General features: G+C 42.9%; 1 protein-coding gene across 1 annotated transcript in view; it reads left to right on the top strand.

Annotated features, from left to right (window-relative positions):
* The first annotated feature begins 5406 nt into the window (after positions 1-5406).
* Positions 5407-21985, top strand: part of LOC140187436 (transient receptor potential cation channel subfamily V member 6-like) — a 69914-nt gene continuing 53335 nt past the window's right edge. Inside the window, exon 1 of the mRNA XM_072242759.1 lies at positions 5407-5519. Coding sequence (XP_072098860.1) covers positions 5407-5519 — 113 coding nt within the window. The remainder of the gene's footprint in view (positions 5520-21985) is intronic.

Below are 21985 nucleotides of genomic sequence, written 5' to 3' on the forward strand. Positions count from 1 at the left end.
CACTGCCACCCAGCTTCATGTCATCCGCAAACTTGGAGATGCTGCATTTAATTCCCTCATCCAAGTCATTAATATATATTGTAAACAACTGGGGTCCCAGCACTGAGCCTTGCGGTACCCCACTAGTCACCGCCTGCCATTCTGAAAAGGTCCCGTTTATTCCCACTCTTTGCTTCCTGTCTGCTAACCAACTCTCCAGCCACACCAATACCTTACCCCCAATACCGTGTGCTTTAAGTTTGCACACTAATCTCTTGTGTGGGACATTGTCAAAAGCCTTCTGAAAATCCAAATATACCACATCCACTGGTTCTCCCCTATCCACTCTACTAGTTACATCCTCAAAAAATTCTATGAGATTCGTCAGACATGATTTTCCTTTCACAAATCCATGCTGACTTTGTCCGATCATTTCACCGCTTTCCAAATGTGCTGTTATCACATCCTTGATAACTGACTCCAGCAGTTTCCCCACCACCGACGTTAGGCTAACCGGTCTATAATTCCCCGGTTTCTCTCTCCCTCCTTTTTTAAAAAGTGGAGTTACATTAGCCACCCTCCAATCCTCAGGAACTAGTCCAGAATCTAATGAGTTTTGAAAAATTATCACTAATGCATCCACTATTTCTTGGGCTACTTCCTTAAGCACTCTGGGATGCAGACCATCTGGCCCTGGGGATTTATCTGCCTTCAATCCCTTCAACTTACCTAACACCACTTCCCTACTAACATGTATTTCGCTCAGTTCCTCCATCTCACTGGACCCTCTGTCCCCTACTATTTCTGGAAGATTATTTATGTCCTCCTTAGTGAAGACACTGTATGCACTGAGAAATTAACTTTTTTATCTTGAAGAGATAAGTGATATAACAGCTCTCACACAACTCAGAATCATGTGGGGAGTTATCTTAAGATGTTTCCATAAGGTTTGCATTCAGTAGTTTATAGTAAAATTGAAATATATACTTTTAATGCAAGGCATTGTATGCACTGAGAAATCAACTTTTTCTGCCTTGAATAGCTAAGTGATATAACAGGTGTCAAACATCTCAGGATCACGTGGGGAGTTATGTTAAGATGTTTGCATTAGGATTGCAGTCAGTAGTTTTGAGTAAAAATTAAATGTATTCTTCTTTCAATGCTAATGCTCTGTATGCTCTGAGAAATCAACTTTTTTATCTTGAAGAGCTAAGTGATATAACAGCTCTCAGACAACTCAGAATCATGTGGGGAGTTACATTAAGATGTTTCCATAAAGTTTTCCAGTCAGTACTTTAGAGTAAAATTGAAATATATACTTTTAAATCCAAAGCACTCTATGCACTGAGAAATCAACTTTTTTGTCTTGAATAGCTAAGTGACATAACAGGTGTCCAACATCTCAGGATCATGTGGGGAGTTATGTTAAGATGTTTCCAACTCCTGCGATGCTACTGATACCAAACTGTTTCAGTCTGCCATTCCTTTGTGTTCATCAGATACATGGAGAGGGGGAGCTTGCTACATGGGCAACCACTTGCTCTCCATACCGCAAAGGCTTGCGTTTCTTGATAGCTAGGATGCAACATCCATGGTCAACCCTGACTGACATAGGCCTCACAATATTCTATATACAAAATGTTTTTGCTAAGTAGGTGATTATAGGCATTGAAAATGCTGTTAATCATCTACTGGTGTGTTTGTTTTTAAAAGCATAAAAATATTGTACTGGGACTTGAGACCTACAGTGGATTCCTTCCAGAAGAACTGCTGTAAGAATAAAAATATTTTATATTTCCCAGTTACAGGTTCCATGTGCTGGCTTAGTTTAGTCAATCACCACAAACTCTAGACCACTATACTGTTAATGGATAATGACATTGGTTCAGGTACTGGTTACCAAGAGTGCTCTAATCCTTCATCACAGTACTTTCAGTGCTAAAATTGGGAACACTTAAGTATAATTTCCATGTAAAATAAGCTTTTAGTTAATTAAACTTACCTACTTTGAAGTCAACTGGATGAGCTTATAACTATTTATCTTTAAATTTCTTGGTAGGGGAATTAAGGGTTATGGGGAAAAGGCAGGTAGATGGAGATGAGTCCATGGCCAGACCAGCCATGATCTTAATGAATGGCAGAGCAGGCTCGACAGGCCAGATGGCCCACTCCTGCTGCTATTTCTTATGTTCTTATGGTAGCAGAAAGCAGAAAAAGGTCATTGATATTTTTTCCAACCAAGAAGTTAGATATCTGGCCCATCAAATCTATGCTTGTTCTAATGATAATGTTGTGAAGTTATGTATGTACTTCAGATTTAATCAGTGGTCAAGGACAGGGTGATCTGACTGGGTTCTGGCAGAAAGGGGTATGAAGACAGTAATGTTGAAGTATCCTCAGCACTTGCAACTCTAAAACAAAAGAAGGCTTTAACAGGAGGAACAGCAACTAAGCAAAGTACCACACTACACCCGATGAAAGTGAAAAGATTGTAATAGTGTCTATCATATGGGGTTGATAGAAGTGGACCCAAACACAAGACACAGACACTGAAGTACTAGGAACTGGACTATGTTTATTAAGAATGCTAAGGAAGCCGAGAAGTGATAACAAAATGATAACGCGAAGGTAGATGAAGAGTAACAAACCGGAAAACCTGGACTTGGACTTGGGACTTGAATTTGACAGGGAACTCAGGTCATGACTCGGGACTCGGGTCTTGGCAGGGACTCAGTACCTGGGTCTAAAGTTGGCTCTTGATCAGAACTAGGACTTGGCTTGGACTGGACTCCGACTTGGCTTGGACTTGACTCAGACTTGGCTTGGACTTGACTCGGACTTGGCTCGGACTTGGCTTGGACTTGACTCAGACTTAGCTTGGACTTGATTCAGACTTGGCTCGGACTTAGCTTGGACTGAACCTGGACTTGTCTTGGACTGGACTCCAACTTGGCTTGGACTTGACTCAGCCTTGGCTTGGACTTGACTCGGACTTGACTCGGACTTGGCTTGGACTTGACTCAGACTTAGCTTGGACTTGACTTGGACTTGACCCTCGACTTGGACTTGGTACTTGACTCTTGACTTGGACTTGGAATTTGGCTCTCGACTTGGACTATGCTCAGACTTGACTTAGGCACAGGACATAGAACACTGAGTTGGGGCTCCTTCTTGGACATAGGACATAGAGCCAGTACTCTTCTTAGACACAGGACATGGAACACTGAGCCAGGGCTCCTCTGACACAGGACATAGAGCCGGGACTCTTCTTAGACACAGGACATGGAACACTGAGCTGGGGCTCCTCCTTGGACACAGGACATAGAGCCAGGACTCTTCTTAGGCACGGGAAACAGAACACTGAGTCGGGGCTCCTCCTTGGACACAGGACATAGAGCCGGGACTCTCCTTAGACACAGGGCACAAAACACTGAGACCATTTTACCCTCAGGGTAGCGGCGAACGGCTGGACCTACCCAGCGGAGGAGAGAACACGGAGAGACAAACTACACAATGATAGACTGTTCTTTATCTTGACACGAAAAGGCTCTAAGTAGCGGCAAGCCCTTGACGTGGCCCAGGAACTACAGACAGCGGCTCTAGTCTCACTACGGCGGGTTAACATGACAAAGATTCTGACAAGGTTACTAACAAGGGCTGTCCAGCAAGAAATCACTGGACCCCAAAGCTATCTCTGTTGCCAGCCTGAAACGAGAATCAGGTGCCTCAATTAAGGTGCCTAATGGAACAAGGGAAAAAAGGAATAGCCGGAATACGGAATCCACGGACCAGACCATGACAGAGACAGGGACAGTGCAATTATGGGAGTGGATACCATCCCCAGTAGCCATGACCTTAATCCCAAAGATTGGACCACGTACTAGGGGTCAAGATTAAGAACATCCATTAAAAACTAGAGATTTGGAGCATGATGCGGCAGGGGGGGGGTCCCATTTGTTGGAAGTACCATCTCAGATGAGATCTTTAATTCAAGCTCTTTATATCTTTCCTGATGGATATTTCAACATACTTTCCAAAGGTGAGTAATAGAATTTTCACTGGCAGCCTGGTCTAGAGGCTGAGGATTAAAGTTTCATGGATTATGAAGAATTTTAGCTATTCTGATATCCAAGCCCTGACCTCTGCTAAGCCCCCAGTCTGTTCCAGAATCTAACTTTCCATCTTCTGACTGGTATTTATCACCATAATAAGTGGTTTCAAAGTGGCATCTTCCTCTGCACAAGATCCAGCCACGCACTGTACATCAATGACTGCACCTCAGGAAATCTTTGGTTGTAAACTATCCATGGCTTCCAAGGATGGGAAGAACCTTTACATAACTTCAATGTCTGAGCATTACAAGTAAATTCTGAACATTTTTCTGCACTCCCATTACGGTTTTAATTTCCAGAAGTCAATGGAAATGTATGTTGAACAAGATGTGACTGGCAGACACTGGTTAGTCACAGAGTACATGCTTACGTACTCACTCAATTAGAATTAACTCCAGGTAAGCAGATATTGCTCCTAAAATTATCTTCAACCACTTTGATGCTTAAGAACGTGAGGTTATTAAAAGGATCAGGGATACGCAGATTTTGAAAAGCTTTTGGATGAATGGCCTTTCCTTTTCCACCAAAAACTGCTAGAGGAATTCAGCAGGTGAGGCATCATCTGGCAGGATGGGCGAGGGTTAGGGAGTTGACATTCTGGTTTTAGACCCTTCGTCTGGAATGATGCTGACCGGAGATAGACAAGATAAAGAAGTGAGGAGAAGAGGCAGAGCAAGAGCTGATAGTTGATCAGTAGATGGAGGTAGGAGGGGTGACTGGCAGATGGATAAGTGGAAATAGTGTCAGGCTGGGAGGTAATAGGTGGACGTGACAAAGGGCTGCAGATGATGGGATCTCATATAGGAGAGGAACGTGGAGCATGGAATCTGATAGGGGAGGTTGGGAGATCAGGTGGAAACAGGGGTGTGGGGTGCGACCCAGTGGGGGGAGTGTGTGGCTTTGGACAAATGGAGGAAGAGAAATAAACTGGATGATGGGGAGCTGGGGGAGGTTGGCTGTGTGCGAGATGAATTTGGTAAAGCAGGACGAAGAGAGAAAGGACCGGGGAGGTGGGGAGTGGGGCGGGGGAAGGAGAAAGCAGATTCCATCTAGAGCAACAATCTGCCGGAGGAATTCAATGGGTCTGGCAGCATTGGAACCCCGTCCAACTTTCTATTTCCCTCTACCAATGCTCCCGGATTCACAAAGACATTCCCGGAAAACAAAGACATGCATAGTTTGGCAGCTCCTCCCCCAGAGGTATGACAATTCACTAATGTTCTATTGCTTCCGTGAGGGCAGAGATTCCAACAGCTAAATACACTTAACTTAAACCTGAGCTGAGGGTGGTGGAGGAGGAGAGCACAGGAGGAAGATGCCGGGCTTGCTATGGGACGGCTGGAGGCTGGCGATAGCGAATTGGTTGCGAACGCCGGACTCGGGGCTGGGTCCGCGGCTCTACCAGATGCACGTGGTGCAGCAGAAGAGGTGAGCACAGGGCAGCGGGATGCCCCCTGTCAACCTATACCCCACCGAGAAACAGGCACCTATTGGGCTGTCCTCGGCAACCGTACCTTCGTGAGGGCGTTGGCTGAGGAAGATGACGAACCGCAGTGGGACAACGGGGCAGCGCCCCCGACCCTGGCTCCTCCAGTCCCGTCCAAGAATGCCAACTTTAAGACTTTTTTTCAAGAGGTTTTGGTTGCTCTTCTAATACATACTCCAATGACCCGGGACAAGGGTCTTTCTCTGCCTTGCTATCCTTATTTGTATTAATATCTATCTTTTATTTAACTTTAAGGCTTATTGATTAAGTGTGTATAGTTTAAACGTAATCAATAACCTGTACTCTGTTAGTCAGCTTGCTTTCGATCCCATCCCAAAGAATAATACAAGCCGTCCACGAGTGACGTACAGCTTCCGTTTTCAGAGATGTCCAAATTTTGCTTTTGTCCGTAAGTCGGAAAATACACAAAAATCATTCGATGTGGTAACCACAGCTCCACGGTATTGCAATGAATGATATCGAAAACAGGTGAGAATAATTACTAAAAGTGGGAAGAGCGAGAGAAAATAAATTATGCCGTTCCTAGAAACCAAGGTTTTTAAGTGCCCGAGACTTAGGTGTAATAATATGATGCGAGCTGTTCCAATGTAGAAGTGTCTATAAATTCAGCGTTGGTATCCCAGGGCTGCCTGCACCTAGCCAGCTGCACCATTCACATCCATCACTGCAGGTGACTCATTTGCTGTCATCTTTTCCTTCAGTGTTTAATATAACCATATAACAATTACAGCAGGGAAACAGGCCATCTCGGCCCTTCTAGTCCCTTCTAGTCCGTGCTGAACACTTACTCTCACCTAGTCCCACCGACCTGCACTCAGCCCATAACCCTCCATTCCTTTCCTGTTCATATATCTATCCAATTTAACTTTAAACGACAACATCGAATGTGTCTCAATCTCTTCTGCTGGAAGCTCGTTCCACACAGCTACCGCTCTCTGAGTAAAGAAGCTCCCCCTCATGTTACCCCTAAACTTTTGTCCTGTAACTCTCAACTCATGTCCTCTTGTTCGAATCTCCCCCACTCTCAATGGAAAAAGCCTATCCACGTCAACTCTATCAATCCCCCTCATAATTTTAAATACCTAACCTGTTCAACCTTTCTCTGTAACTTTGGAGATGAAACCCAGGCAACATTTTAGTAAACCTTCTCTATACTCTCTCAGTTTTATTGACATCTTTCCTATAATTCGGTGACCAGAACTGTACACAATACTCCAGATTTGGCCTTACCAATGCTTTATACAATTTCAACATTACATCCCAACTCTTATACTCAATGCTCTGATTAATAAAGGCCAGCATACCAAAAGCTGCCTTCACCACCCTATCCACATGAGATTCCACCTTCAGGGAACTATGCACCATTATTCCTAGATCCCTCTGTCCTACAGCATTCTTCAATGCCCTACCATTTACCATGTATATCCTATTTTGATTAGTCCTTCCAAAATGTAGCACCTCACATTTTTCAGCATTAAACTCCATCTGCCATCTTTCAGCTCACTCTTCTAACTGGCCTAAATCTCTCTGCAAGCTTTGAAAACCTACTTCATCATCCACAATGCCACCTATCTTAGTATCATCTGCATACTTACTCATCCAATTTACCATCCCATCATCCAGATCCTTAATATCTATGACAAATAACATTGGAGAAAGTACAGATCCCTGAGGCACACCACTACACACCGTCCTCCAATCTGACACACAGTTATCCACCACTACTCTCTGGCGTCTCCCATCTAGCCACTGCTGAATCCATTTTACTACTTCGATATTAATGCCTAATGATTGAACCTTCCTAACTAACCTTCCGTGTGGAACCTTGTCAAAGGCCTTACTGAAGTCCATATAGACAACATCCACCGCTTTACCCTCGTTAACTTTCCTAGTAACCTCATCAAAAAATTCAATAAGGTTTGTCAAACATGACCTTCCACACACAAATCCATGTTGACTGTTCCAATTCAGACCCTGTCTATCCAGATAATTATATATACCATCTCTAAGAATACTTTCCAACAATTTACCCACCACTGACGTCAAAGTCACAGGCTGATAATTGCCAGGTTTACTCTTAGAACCCTTTTTAAACAATGGAACAACATGGGCAATACGCCAATCCTCCGGCACCATCCCTGTTTCTAATGACATTTGAAATATTTCTGTTAGAACCCCTGCTATTTCCACACTAACTTCCCTCAAGGTCCTAGAGAATATCTTGTCCGGACCCGGAGACTTATCCCCTTTTATATTCCTTAAAATCGCCAGTACTTCCTCTTCTTTAATTGACGAAGGGTCTCGGCCTGAAACGTCGACTGTACCTCTTCCTAGAGATGCTGCCTGGCCTGCTGCGTTCACCAGCAACTTTGATGTGTGTTGCTGAGGTTATATCTCCCATTTTTCAAAGTGAGAGTGTTTCTGTTTACCGGCTAAACAGAAGTAGTTGATGGTATATTTAGGACCTCATTCTCAAAGGATGAGATCATCCTGGCTGGAAGAATATTGTCTGTGGGTAGTGGGTATCTAAAAAGTGTCAGTGTTTGATCAGTGGTGTCAGAATTGGGGAAGGTTACTGAATGATTTTTTTCTACGAAATTCTTCTCTCCTCCGTTCAGGTCTGGTGATCAACAGGTGTGACTTGGCCAATATGGAATGTGGGGCCCAGATTGAGGAAAATCTGTTTTACCAGCAGTAAGTGGTTGAGATGCTCAGCATCTGCAGAGAAACAGAGGAAATGTTTAAGGTCAGCGGTCTATGGACCCCTTGCTTAATGATATTGGTCCATTGCATAAAAAAATGGTTGGAAACCCCAGTTCTAGGTCAAGGCCATTTTAATTGGAACAAAGGAAGAAAAAAGTGTGTGGGTTAGAGAAGGGATGAACTGGAAATGGTTTATTGTTGTCACGTGTACCAAAATAGAGTGAAAAAATTGTCTTGCACACCGTTCACACTGATCAGATTATTACACAGTGCATTGAAATAGAACAATAACAATGCAAAATGAAGTATAAACACTGCAGTGCAGGTAAACAGTGCAAAATCATAATGGGCTAGATTGTGAAGTCAAGCATCCATTTGATCACACTAGCGAATCATTATACCAGGGGATAGAAGCTGCCCTTGAGCCTGGTGGTATGGCTTTATGGCTTTTATATCTTCTGTCTGATTGAGGAAGGAAGAAGAGAAAGTGACTGGGTTGGGTAAGATCTTTGATTATGCTGGCTTCTTTAATGAGGCAACAAGAAGTGTACACAGAGGGGAGGCTGTTGCCTGTGATGTGCAGAGCTGTGGATGAGGGAGATGTGTATATTTGTTGGAAACAAAAGCTACAGATGCCTCAAATATAAAATAACTACAGGTGATTTAAACCTAAAACATTAACAGTCTCATACATCTGGCCTGAGCAGCATTTTCCGTTTTTATCAGAATTAGATTTATTATCATTCACTCATATGGCATAAAATTTGTGGTTTTAGGGTACAGCACAGTGTCAAGATGCAAGATTATTGTAAGTTACAAAAATAAATAACGCAAAAAAAAAAGAAATAACAAAATACTGTTATTGGGTTCATGGACTATTCAGAAATCTGACGCTGAGGGAAAGACTATTTCTGAATTGTTGAGTGTGTATTTTTGTTATTGTGTGTGTAATGTCTGTTGACAGTGCATGGTTTAATGCTTGAACTTTTGTTTTAAGCACAATGGACTAATTTCTGAAGTTGGTGTTTTTGTGTTTTCATTTTTTGCCTCTTGTCTGTCCGGCATCTCCAGTTGTCAACTGCACTGGATTGTTTGTCTCCAGGTGTCAGCACTGAGCAGTGTATGCTAAGCAATCTCCAACAGTGCAGTAACAGGAAAAATTTTTGAAAAGAATTTCAGAAATTTCTTGCATTACAGGGATCATCCATCTGGCTAGTGAACTGCAAGATTGCACTGATTTCTTATGCAGGATGTGTTTAACATGCTAAATACTTTCAGTCACCTATGATTTTTGGATTTCTTTTTTTTAAACCATAAAGGAGATGCCGGAGACTGCAGATGCTGGAATCTGGGGAGCAACAAACAAATCAGCTGGAGGTTGAGCAGCAAATGTCAGTGCTTTTGGTCAAAATCCTGCTGTCAGCCTGATGCAGGGTTTCAACCTGAAACATGAGACTATAAGACAGGGGTCGGCAACCTTTTTGCCTCTGTGGGTCGGATTGTGTATTAATGAGCGGACTGTGGGCCAGATAAATGCCATAAAAAGCTTGAAATATGGGAATTATCCATTTAAATATACCTAGTTATGTTTTGCCTCAAATTAATGAATAACGCATGCTAGAAAATCATTTGTGCTTAAGGTTGCCTACCCCTGCCATAAGGCATAGGAGCAGAATTAGGCCATTCAGCCCATTGAATCTGATCTGCCAATCATGGCTGATTCTGGATCCCACTCAACCCCATACACCTGCCTCCTCACCATATCTTTTGATGCTTTGATCAATATTTCTTTTCCACCCACAGACTTTGCCTGGCCCACTGGAGAATAATTAGTCTATATAGGTGATCATTGGTCAGAATGGAAAAGGTGGGCAGAAAGATGTGTTTCAGTGATGTATACTCCCAGGAGATAAAATATGGTCTACACACAGATTAAAGCTTCTGTAAACAAATGCTTCAAACTCTCCCAGTCGGTGGAGTTCAGGTGGACAGACCATTGTAATGCTCCACTATCCCATCAAATACTCAGCACGTGGGCAGAACTTGTTAAACACAGTAAATTTCTTTACATAAAAACCCATCAAGCAGTGAACAGCAGGAGTGGTATGGGTCAGAAATAAAGTATAACTAGCTCACCAATAGCCTATTAAATGCTCCCCGATAAGTCAGTGTGAATTTGATTTAGCTCCTTAGAGATATAAGAAATAGCAGCAGGTGTCAGGTGTAAATTTCCTGCTTTTCCATTCATCTAGTCCACTGTGATCTGAACAACTCCACTTCCTGATGAACTCTATAATTATTTGGATCCTTTTTTTGAAAAAAACACCTTGACTATACTAGATGGTTTGTAATCTGTAACTCTCTCCGACAGTGAATGCCAGAATTTGGAACCCTCTCAGTGAAGGAATTCCTCGTCTTCATCTTAGTTCAAATCTTTTCACCAGAGTAAACAACTTTGCAGCAGTTACCCTACCAAGTCCCCTGAGTATCTTAAACATTTTCTACTTCTAAACTCCAGTGAGCCTAGGACCAATCAACTTGGTCTTCACTGTCTGTCTGATCTCTCCTGATAGGGCAGTAGCCTCATCCTGGGATTCATGTCTGGGAATGCTCCCTAAAGCAAACATTTTCCTTTCTTAATTGATGAACCCAAAACTATACTCAAGATTGCAATTTCTTGCAGTTCCAACAAGACGTCCCGACTTCATTATCTATCCCTCTTGATACAACAAAGAATTTTCCATTAACCCGCATTGTGTCACAGCCATGGACTCTGCTAATTACTGTCTCACTATGGTGGTATTTAACTGCCTTCTTTTTGATATAGTCTTGTCAAGACTTGACCAAAAGCACAAGGATATTTATGCTTCCTGCTTATCCTAGTCTTTGTGCAGGAGAGATGCTAAGAAGGAGCGGTATTCAGTTTGTGTTTAGTTATTGCTTCCAGCCGTGGTGTTGGCATTTAATTTTCAGTCTGAGAGTTTTTTAATGACCCTGTTGGCTTAGTGTTTATTGTTTTTCTTTTCCTTTAAATTCTGCAACAGTTCCCATTACAGTCAGTGAACTGTTGACCTGTTTCATTGTATATCTCTCTCTCTCCGCACTTGGCCCATATCTGAATGTTTTGGCACCTTGTGAATATGCTGGAAATATTGTGCTTGTCATTCTCCAGACCTCTTCACACCAAAGGTTATAGTCTCACATAATTAAGTATTGGTCTGTATTGTTATTCTCCGATGAGAATAATGCCATTAGTTTCAATATAATTATGGAGAAGGATAGGACTGGACCCAGGATTGAGATTTTTGATTGGAGAAAGGCTAACTTTGAGGAGATGCAAAAGGATTTAGAAGGAGTGGACTGGGACAATTTGTTTTATGGGAAGGATGTAACAGAGAAAAGGAGGTTATTTAAAGGTGAAATTTTGAGGGTACAGGATCTTTATGTTCCTGTTAGGTTGAAAGGAAAGGTTAAAAGTTTGAGAGAGCCATGGTTTTCAAGGGATATTGGAAACTTGGTTCGGAAAAAGAGAGGGATCTTCAACAAATATAGGCAGCTTAGAATTAATGAGGTGCTCGAGGAATATAAAGAATGTAAAAAGAATCTTAAGAAAGAAATTAGAAAAGCTAAAAGAAGATACAAGGCTGCTTTGGCAAGTAAGGTGAAAATAAATCCAGAGGGTTTCTACAGTTATATTAATAGCAAAAGGATGGTGAGGGATAAAATTGGTCCCTTAGAGAATCAGAGTGGACTGCTATGTGCGGAACCAAAAGAGATGGGGGAGATTTTGAACAATTTCTTTTCTTTGGTATTCACTAAGGAGAAGGATATTGAATTGTGTAAGGTAAGGGAAGCAGGTAGGGTAGTTATAGACATAGAAAATAGGTGCAGGAGTAGGCCATTTGGCCCTTCGAGCCTGCACCGCCATTCAGTATGATCATGGCTGATCATCCAATTCAGAACTCTGTACCAGCCTTCCCTCCATACCCCCTGATCCCTTTAGCCACAAGGGTCATATCTAACTCCCTCTTAAATATAGCCAATGAACTGGCCTCAACTGTTTCCTGTGGCAGAGAATTCCACAGATTCACCATTCTCTGTGTGAAGAAACTTTTCCTAATCTCGGTCCTAAAAGGCTTCCCCTCTATCCTCAAACTGTGACCCCTCGTTCTGGACTTCCCCAACATCGGGAACAATCTTCCTGCATCTAGCCTGTCCAATCCCTTTAGGATTTTATACGTTTCAATAAGATCCCCCCTCAATCTTCTAAATTCCAACGAGTATAAGCCTTCTAAATTCCAACGAGTATAAGCCTAGTTGATCCAGTCTTTCCTCATATGAAAGTCCTGCCATCCCAGGAATCAATCTGGTGAACCTTCTTTATACTCCGTCTTTGGCAAGAATGTCTTTCCTCAGATTAGGAGACCAAAACGGCACACAATACTCCAGGTGTGGCCTTGTACAACTGCAGTAGTACCTCCCTGCTCCTGTACTCCAATCCTCTTGCTATGAATGCCAGCATACCATTCGCCTTTTTCACCGCCTGCTGTACCTGCATGCCCACTTTCAATGACTCGTGTATAATGACACCCAGGACTCGTTGCACTTCCCCTTTTCCTAATCAGCCACCATTCAGATAATAATCTGTTTTCCTGTTTTTGCCACCAAAGTGGATAACCTCACATTTATCCACATTAAATTGCATCTGCCATGAATTTACCCACTCACCTAACCTATCCAAGTCACCCTGCATCCTCTTAGCATCCTCCTCACAGCTAACACTGCCGCCCAGCTTCGTGTTATCTGCAAACTTGGAGTTGCTGCATTTAATTCCCTCATCCAAGTCATTAATATATATTGTAAAATCTGGGGTCCCAGCACTGAGCCTTGCGGTACCCCACTAATCACTGCCTGCCATTCTGAAAAGGTCCCGTTTATTCCCACTCTTTGCTTCCTGTCTGCTAACCAATTCTCTATCCACTTCAATACCTTACCCCCAATACCGTGTGCTTTAAGTTTGCACACTAATCTCCTGTGTGGGACCTTGTCAAAAGCCTTTTGAAAATCCAAATATACCACAACCACTGGTCTTCCCTATCCACTCTACTAGTTACATCTTCAAAAAATTCTATGAGATTCATCAGACATGATTTTCCTTTCACAAATCCATGCTGACTTTGTCCGATGATTTCACCGCTTTCCAAATGCGCTGTTATCACATCTTTGACAACTGACTCCAGCAGTTTCCCCACCACCGATGTTAGGCTAACCGGTCTATAATTCCCCGGTTTCTCTCTCACTCCTTTTTTAAAAAGTGGGGTTACATTAGCCACCTTCCAATCCTCAGGAACTAGTCCAGAATCTAAAGAGTTTTGAAAAATTATCACTAATGCGTCCACTACTTCTTGGGCTACTTCCTTAAGCACTCTGGGATGCAGACCATCTGGCCCTGGGGATTTATCTGCCTTTAATCCCTTCAATTTACCTAACACCACTTCCCTACTAACATGTATTTCCCTCAGTTCCTCCATCTCACTGGACCCTCTGTCCCCTACTATTTCTGGAAGATTATTTATGTCCTCCTTAGTGAAGACAGAACCAAAGTAGTTATTCAATTGGTCTGCCATTTCCTTGCTCCCCAAAATCAATTCACCTGTTTCTGTCTGTAGGGTACCTACATTTGTCTTAACCAATCTTTTTCTTTTCAGATATCTATAAAAGCTTTTGCAGTCAGTTTTTATGTTCCCTGCCAGTTTTCTCTCATAATTTTTTCCCCTTCCTAATTAAGCCCTTTGTCCTCCTCTGCTGAACTCTGAATTTCTCCCAGTACTCAGGTGAGCCACTTTTTCTGGCTAATTTGTATGCTTCTTCTTTGGAATTGATACTATCCCTAATTTCCCTTGTCAGCCATGGGTGCACAACCTTCCTTGATTTATTCTTTTGCCAAACTGGGATGAACAATTGTTGTAGTTCATCCATGTGATCTTTAAATGCTTGTCATTGCATATCCACCGTCAACCCTTTAAGTGTCATTTGCCAGTCTATCTTAGCTAATTCATGTCTCATACCTTCAAAGTTACCCTTCTTTAAATTCAGAACCTTTGTTTCTGAATTAACTATGTCACTCTCCATCTTAATGAAGAATTCCACCATATTATGGTCACTCTTACCCAAGGGGCCTCTCACGACAAGATTGCTAATTAACCCTTCCTCATTGCTCAATGCCCAGTCTAGAATAGCCTGCTCTCTAGTTGGTTCCTCGACATGTTGGTTCAAAAAACCATCCTGCATACATTTCAAGAAATCCTCTTCCTCAGCACCCTTACCAATTTGGTTCACCCAATCTATATGTAGATTGAAGTCACCCATTATAACTGCTGTTCCTTTATTGCACACATTTCTAATTTCCTGTTTAATACCATCCCCAACCTCACTACTACTGTTAGGTGGCCTGTACACAACTCCCACCAGCGTTTTCTGCCCCTTAGTGTTATGCGGCTCTACCCATACCGATTCCACATCCTCCCGGCTAATGTCCTTCCTTTCTATTGCGTTAATCTCCTCTCTAACCAGCAATGCTACCCCACCTCCTTTTCTTTCATGTCTATCCCTCCTGAATATTGAATATCCCTGAATGTTGAGCTCCCATCCTTGGTCGCCCTGGAGCCATGTCTCTGTGATCCCAACTATATCATATTCATTAATAACAATCTGCATTTTTAATTCATCCACCTTGTTACGAATGCTCCTTGCATTGCTCCTTGCGAGTCTTCAGGCTCGCTTTTATGTTGAAAAGTGGCCCCCCTGCCACTTTTACTTTTCACCTTACTACTTTTTGCTTCTACCCTCATTTTACACCCCTCTGTCTCTCTGCACTGGTTCCCATCCCCCTGTTATGAACTAATCTCCTCTCTCCTAGTCTCTTTAATTTGATTCCCACCCCCCAACCATTCTAGTTTAAAGTCACCTCAGTAGCCCTCGCAAATCTCCCCACCAGGATATTGGTCCCCCTAGGATTCAAGTGTAACCCGTCCTTTTTGTACAGGTCACGCCTGTGCCAAAAGAGGTCCCAATGATCCAAAAAATTAAATCCCTGCCCCCTGCTCCAATCCCTCAGCCACGCATTTATCCTCCACCTCATTGCATTTCTACTGTTGCGTGGCACAGGCAGTAATCCCGAGATTACTACCTTTGCAGTCCTTTTTCTCAACTCCCTTCCTAACTCCCTATATTCTCCTTTCAGGACCTCTTCCCTTTTCCTACCTATGTCATTGGTACCTATATGTACCACGACCTCTGGCTCCTCACCCTCCCACTTCAGGATATCTTGGACACGATCAGAAATATCGCGGACCCTGGCACCAGGGAGGCAAACTACCATCCGGGTCTCTGGACTGCGTCCACAGAATCGCCTATCTGACCCCCTTACTATTGAGTCCCCTATTACAACTGCCCTCCTCTTCTTTTCCCTACTCTTCTGAGCTATAGGGCTGGACTCTGTGCCGGAGGCACGGCCTCTGTCGCTTCCCCCAGGTAAGCTGTCCCCCCCAACAGTACTCAAACAGGAGTACCTATTGTCAAGGGGCACAGCCACTGGGGTACTCTATATCACCTGACTCTTCCCCTCCCCCCTCCTAACCATGACCCACTTGTCTGCCTCCTGTGGCCCCGGTGTGACCGCCTGCCTGTAACTCCTCTCTATCAACTCTCACTCTCCCTGACTAGACGAAGGTCATCAAACTGCAGTTCTGGTGTTCTAACGCGGTCCCTTAGGAGCTGCATCTCGGCGCACCTGGCGCAGATGTGGACGTCCGGGAGGCTTGGAGACTCTAGGGCCTCCCACATCCAGCACTGAGAACAGCAAACTGCCCTCACACTCATACTGCCCCTCTCCTCAAATAACAACAAAAAATATTATGAAAGGTATGATGATTAAAGAAGAGGAAGTACTGGCGCTTTTAAGGAATATAAAAGTGGATAAGTCTCTGGGTCCTGACAGGATATTCCCTAGGACCTTGAGGGAAGTTAGTGTGGAAATGACAGGGGCTCTGACAGAAATATTTCAAATGTCATTAGAAATGGGGATGGTGCCAGAGGATTGGCGTATTGCCCATGTTGTTCCATTGTTTAAAAAGCGTCCTAAGAGTAAACCTGGCAATTATCGGCCTGTGAGTTTGACGTCAGTGGTGGGTAAATTGATGGAAAGTATTCTTAGAGATGGTATGTATAATTATCTGGATAGACAAGGTCTGATTAGGAACAGTCAACGTGGGTTTGTGCGTGGAAAGTCATGTTTGACAAATTTTTGACTGAATTTTTTGAAGAGGTTACTAGGAAAGTTGACGAGGTGAATGTTGTCCATATGGACTTCAGTAAGGCCTTTGATAAGGTTCCACAAGTAAGGTTAGTTAGGAAAATTCAATCGTTAGGTATTAATATTGAAGTAGTGAAATGGATTCAGCAGTGGCTGGATGGGAGACGCCAGAGAGTAGTGGTAGATAACTGTTTGTCAGATTGGAGGCCGGTGACTAGTGGTGTGCCTCAGGGATCTGTACTGGGTCCAATGTTGTTTGTCATATATATTAATGATCTGGATGATGGGGTGGTAAATTGGATGAGTAAGTATGCAGATGATACTAAGATAGGTGGAGTTGTGGATAATGAAGTAGGTTTTCTGAAAGAAAAATCCTGCCTGACAAAGCTATTACAATTTTTTGAGGAAATTACCAGTAGGCTAGACAAGGGAGTTGCAGAGGATGTTGTATATTTGGATTTTCAGAAGACCTTTGACAAGGTGCCACACATGAGGCTATTTAACAAGATAAGAGCCCATGGAATTATGGGAAAGTTACATACGTGGATAGAGCATTGGCTGATTGGCAGGAAACAGAGAGTGGGAATAAAGGGATCCTATTCTGGTTGGCTGCCGGTTACCAGTGGTGTTCCACAGGGGTCCGTGTTGGGGCCGCTTCTTTTTAAATTGTACATCAACGATTTGGATTATGGAATAGATGGCTTTGTGGCTAAGTTTGCTGACGATACGAAGATAGGTGGAGGGGCCAGTAGTGCTGAGGAAACGGAGAGTCTGCAGAGAGACTTGGATACATTGGAAGAATGGGCAAAGAAGTGGCAAATGAAGTACAATGTTGGAAAGTGTATGGTTATGCACTTTGGCAGAAAGAATAAACGGGCAGACTATTATTTAAACGGGGAAAGAATTCAAAGTTCTGAGATGCAGTGGGACTTGGGAGTCCTTGTACAGGATGCCCTTAAGGTTAACCTCCAGGTTGAGTTGGTAGTGAAGAAGGCGAATGCAATGTTGGCATTCATTTCTAGAGGAATAGAGTATAGGAGCAGGGATGTGATGTTGAGGCCCTATAAGGCGCTGGTGAGACCTCACTTGGAGTACTGTGGGCAGTTTTGGTCTCCTTATTTAAGAAAGGATGTGCTGACGTTGGAGAGGGTACAGAGAAGATTCACTAGAATGATTCCGGGAATGAGAGGGTTAACATATGAGGAACGTTTGTCCGCTCTTGGACTGTATTCCTTGGAGTTTCGAAGAATGAGGGGAGACCTTATAGAAACATTTCGAATGTTGAAAGGCATGGACAGAATGGATGTGGCAAAGTTGTTTCCCATGATGGGGGAGTCTAGTATGAGAGGGCATGACTTAAGGATTGAAGGGCGCCCATTCAGAACAGAAATGTGAAGAAATTTTTTTAGCCAGAGGGTGGTGAATCTATGGATCTTGTTGCCACGGGCAGCAGTGGAGGCCAAGTCATTGGATGTATTTAAGGCAGAGATTGATAGGTATCTGAGTAGCCAGGGCATCAAAAGTTATGGTGAAAAGGTGGGGGAGTGGGACTAAATGGGAGAATGGACCAGCTGATGATAAAATGGTGGAGCAGACTCGATGGGCCGAATGGCCGACTTCTGCTCCTTTGTCTTATGGTCTTTTCAAAGCTTGCGGAGAGATTTAGGCCAGTTAGAAGAGTGGGCTGAAAGATGGCAGATGGAGTTTAATGCCGAAAAATGTGAGGTGCTACATTTTGGTAGGACTAATCAAAATAGGACATACATGGTAAATGGTAGGGCATTGAAGAATGCAGTAGAACAGAGGCATCTAGGAATAATGGTGACTAGTTCCCTAAAGGTGGAATCTCATGTGGATAGGGTGATGAAGAAAGCTTTTGGTATGCTGGCTTTTATAAATCAGAGCATTGAGTATAGGAGTTAGGATGTAGTGTTGAAATTGTACAAGGCATTGGTAAGGCCAAATTTGGAGTATTGTGTACAGTTCTGGTCACCGAATTATAGGAAAGGTATCAACAAAATTGAGAGAGTACAGAGAAGATTTACTAGAATGTTGCCTGGGTTTCATCTGCTAAGTTACAGAGAAAGGTTGAACAAGTTGGGTCTTTATTCTTTGGAGTGTAGAAAGTTGAGGGGGGACTTGATAGAGGTATTTAAAATTATGAGGGGGATAGATAGAGTTGACATGGGTAGGCTTTTTCCATTGAGAGTGGGGGAGATTCAAACAAGAGGACATGAGTTGAGAGTTAAAGGGCAAAAGTTTAGGGGTAACATGAGGGGGAACTTCTTTACTCAGAGAGTGGTGGCTGTGTGGAACGAGCTTCCAGCAGAAGTGGTTGAGGCAGGCTCGATGTTGTCATTTAAAGTTAAATTGGATAGCTATATGGACAGGAAAGGAATGAAGGGTTATGGGCTGAGTGCAGGTCAGTGGGAATAGGTGAGAGTAAGAGTTCGGCACGGACTAGAAGGGCCGAGGTGGCCTGTTTCCGTGCTGTAATTGATATATGGTTATATGGAAATTGAGAATCTACAATTTCTCCACATTATACTCATCTACTACATTTTTGCCTCATTTGCTTATCCAGTCCAGGCAGATTTGGTGAGTTCACTCCTACTTTCCCATCTCTCCTTGTATCATCAGAAAACAGGGATGCACTACAATCAATCACTTTGAGTTATGAACAGAACATTGTAATCACTGAGGTGCAAGTATTGATCTCTGAGGCACGATGTTAGTTAAAGCAGCACAACTTGAAAATGTCTTTAATCTCAATTTTCTGTATTTTAACCAAATCTCTGTGACTTTAAAACATCACCTTTAGCCTCCATGTCTTCTCCGTTATCAAAGGCTTCTTGGAAACTCACAACATCGACTGATTTTCCATTACCTGGCCTGTAAAATATCTTCTTTACACCCTCTATTAAACTGATCAGATACAAATCCTCTAACTGAGTATTTACTTTTCTAAGTATTTGATTATTACATTCAACAAAATCCTACTTTTTTTGTCAGGCTGATTGGCCTATTCTTCCCTATTTATTCTCTCTATAGTTTCTCAAAAACTCCTTCATATACGACTTTCTAATCTGTTGGGACCTGCATTTTCACTGCACTCCCCTCCCCCTTATTTAGAGCTCTTTGATATAAGCTGTCTAATTCAGGAGCAAAATAACTAACTGATAAACAGGGAGTGTAAAGGGGAGATGGCCAGTATAAGGAGGCCAAGGGGAGGAGTGAGGCAGGAGCTGGCAAGCAACAGGTGGACCTGAGGAGGAGTTGATTTTCAGATGGAGGTAGGTGGAATTAGATTTGGAAACTGGTTTATTTTCACATGTACTGAGGTATAGTGAAAAGTGTGTCTTGCATGCTGTTCATACAGATCAAATCATTACACAGTGCATTGAGGTCGTGCAAGGTAAAACAATATCAGAATGTAGAATAGGGTGGGACATCTGCAGAGAAAGGCCAGTAGAGTTAGGCAGTAAGGTGCAAGATTGTAAGGTAGATTGTGAGGACAAGAGTCCATCTTATCATACTGGGGAATCATTCAATAGTCTTTTAACGGCAAGGTAGAAGGTGTCCTTGAGCCTGGTGGTATGTACTTACAGATGTTTGTATCTTCTTCCCGATGGGAGAGGAGAGAAGAGATAATGTCTTGGGTGGGAGATGGGGGGACAAAGATAGCGACAGAGGGTGGGTGGTAATTGATTGCATAAGAATTTACCTCCAAATATGACACACCAAATCATCACTAGTGCAGCCAATTGGTTTCAGAGGTCACATAATTAAATGGAGATCACCTGAATGCAGTCAAGGTGTTTCATTTGATTCTAGTAAAAATACACCTGTATCTGGAAGATCCAACTGCTGGTGAGTCAGTATTCTGGCAAAAACTACACCATGAGGACTAAGAACACTCCAAGCAACTCTGCAAAAAGGTTATTGAAAAGCACAAATTGGGAGATTGATACAAGAAAATTTCCAAGTCACTGAATACTTCTTGGAGTACAGTTAAGTCAATCATCGAGAAACAGAAAGAATATGGCATGGCTGTAAATCTGCCAAGAGCAGGCCATCCTCAAAGACTAAGAGAGGCCACTAAGAGATAAATGACAACTCTGGATGAGTTACAAGCTTCAGTGGCAGAGATGGGAGAGACTGCACATACAACTGTTGCCTGTATGCTTCACCAATCACAAAGAGAGGCAAAGTGAGTGGCAAAGAGAAAGCCACTGTTGAAAACAAAACACATGAAATCTTGGCTAGAGTTTGCCATAAGGCATGTGGGAGACACTGAAGTCAGCTGGAAGAAGGTTCTATGGTCTGATGAAACCAAAATTGTGCTTTTTGTCACATCAGACTAAATGCTATGTTTGGCATAAGCCAAACACCACACATTTATCAAAAACAGAACATCCCTGCTGTGAAGCATGGTGGTGGCTGCATCATGCTGTGGGGATGCTTCACTGCAGCAGCCCCTGGAAGGCTTGTGAGGGTAGTAGGTAAAATGAATGCAGCAATATACACGAAAATCCTGGAGGAAAATCTGATGCAGTCTATAAGAGAACTGCATCTTGGGATATTTGATTTCCAGCAAAACAATGACCCAAGCATAAAGCCAAAGCTACACAGGTATGGCTTAAAAACAGCAAAGTTAATGTCCTGGAGTGGCCATGTCAGACTCCAGACCTAAATCCAATTGAAAATTTGTGGCTGGACTTGAAAAGGTTTGTTCATTCACGATGATCTTGCACCCTGGCAGAGGTTGAACAGTTTTGTAAAGAAGAAGTGTACAAGATAATGAGAGGCATTGATCATGTGGATAGTCAGAGGCTGTTCCCCAGGGCTGAAATAGCTAACACGAGAGGGCATAGTTTTAAGGTGCTTTGAAGTAGGTACAGGGAAGATGTCAGGGGTAAGTTTTTTTATGCAGAGAGTGGTGAGTGTGTGGAATGGGCTGCTGCTGGCGGAGGCGGAAATGATAGGGTCTTTTCAGAGACTCCTGGATGGCTACATGGAGCTTAGAAAATAGAGGACTATGGGTAAAGCCTAGGTAGTTCTAAGGTAGGGACATGTTCAGCATGGCTTTGTGGGCCGAAGGGCCTGTATTGTGCTGTATATTTTCTATGTTTCTAAGAATGGGGAAAAATGCAGTGTCCAGATGTGCAAAGCTAATAGGGACCTATCCACACAGACTCAAGGCTGTAATTGCTGCCAAATGTGCATCTACTAAATGCTGACCTGAAATGGGTGAGGAATTAGGCAATCAATTATTTTGTGTTTAGTAATTGTAATAAATTTAGACAAATTTGTAGGAATTTGTTTTTACATTGACACAAGAATCTTTTCTGTTGATCGGTATCAAAAATA

Source organism: Mobula birostris, chromosome 24 (genome assembly GCF_030028105.1).
Source record: "Mobula birostris isolate sMobBir1 chromosome 24, sMobBir1.hap1, whole genome shotgun sequence".
NCBI classification, from domain to species: domain Eukaryota; kingdom Metazoa; phylum Chordata; class Chondrichthyes; order Myliobatiformes; family Myliobatidae; genus Mobula; species Mobula birostris.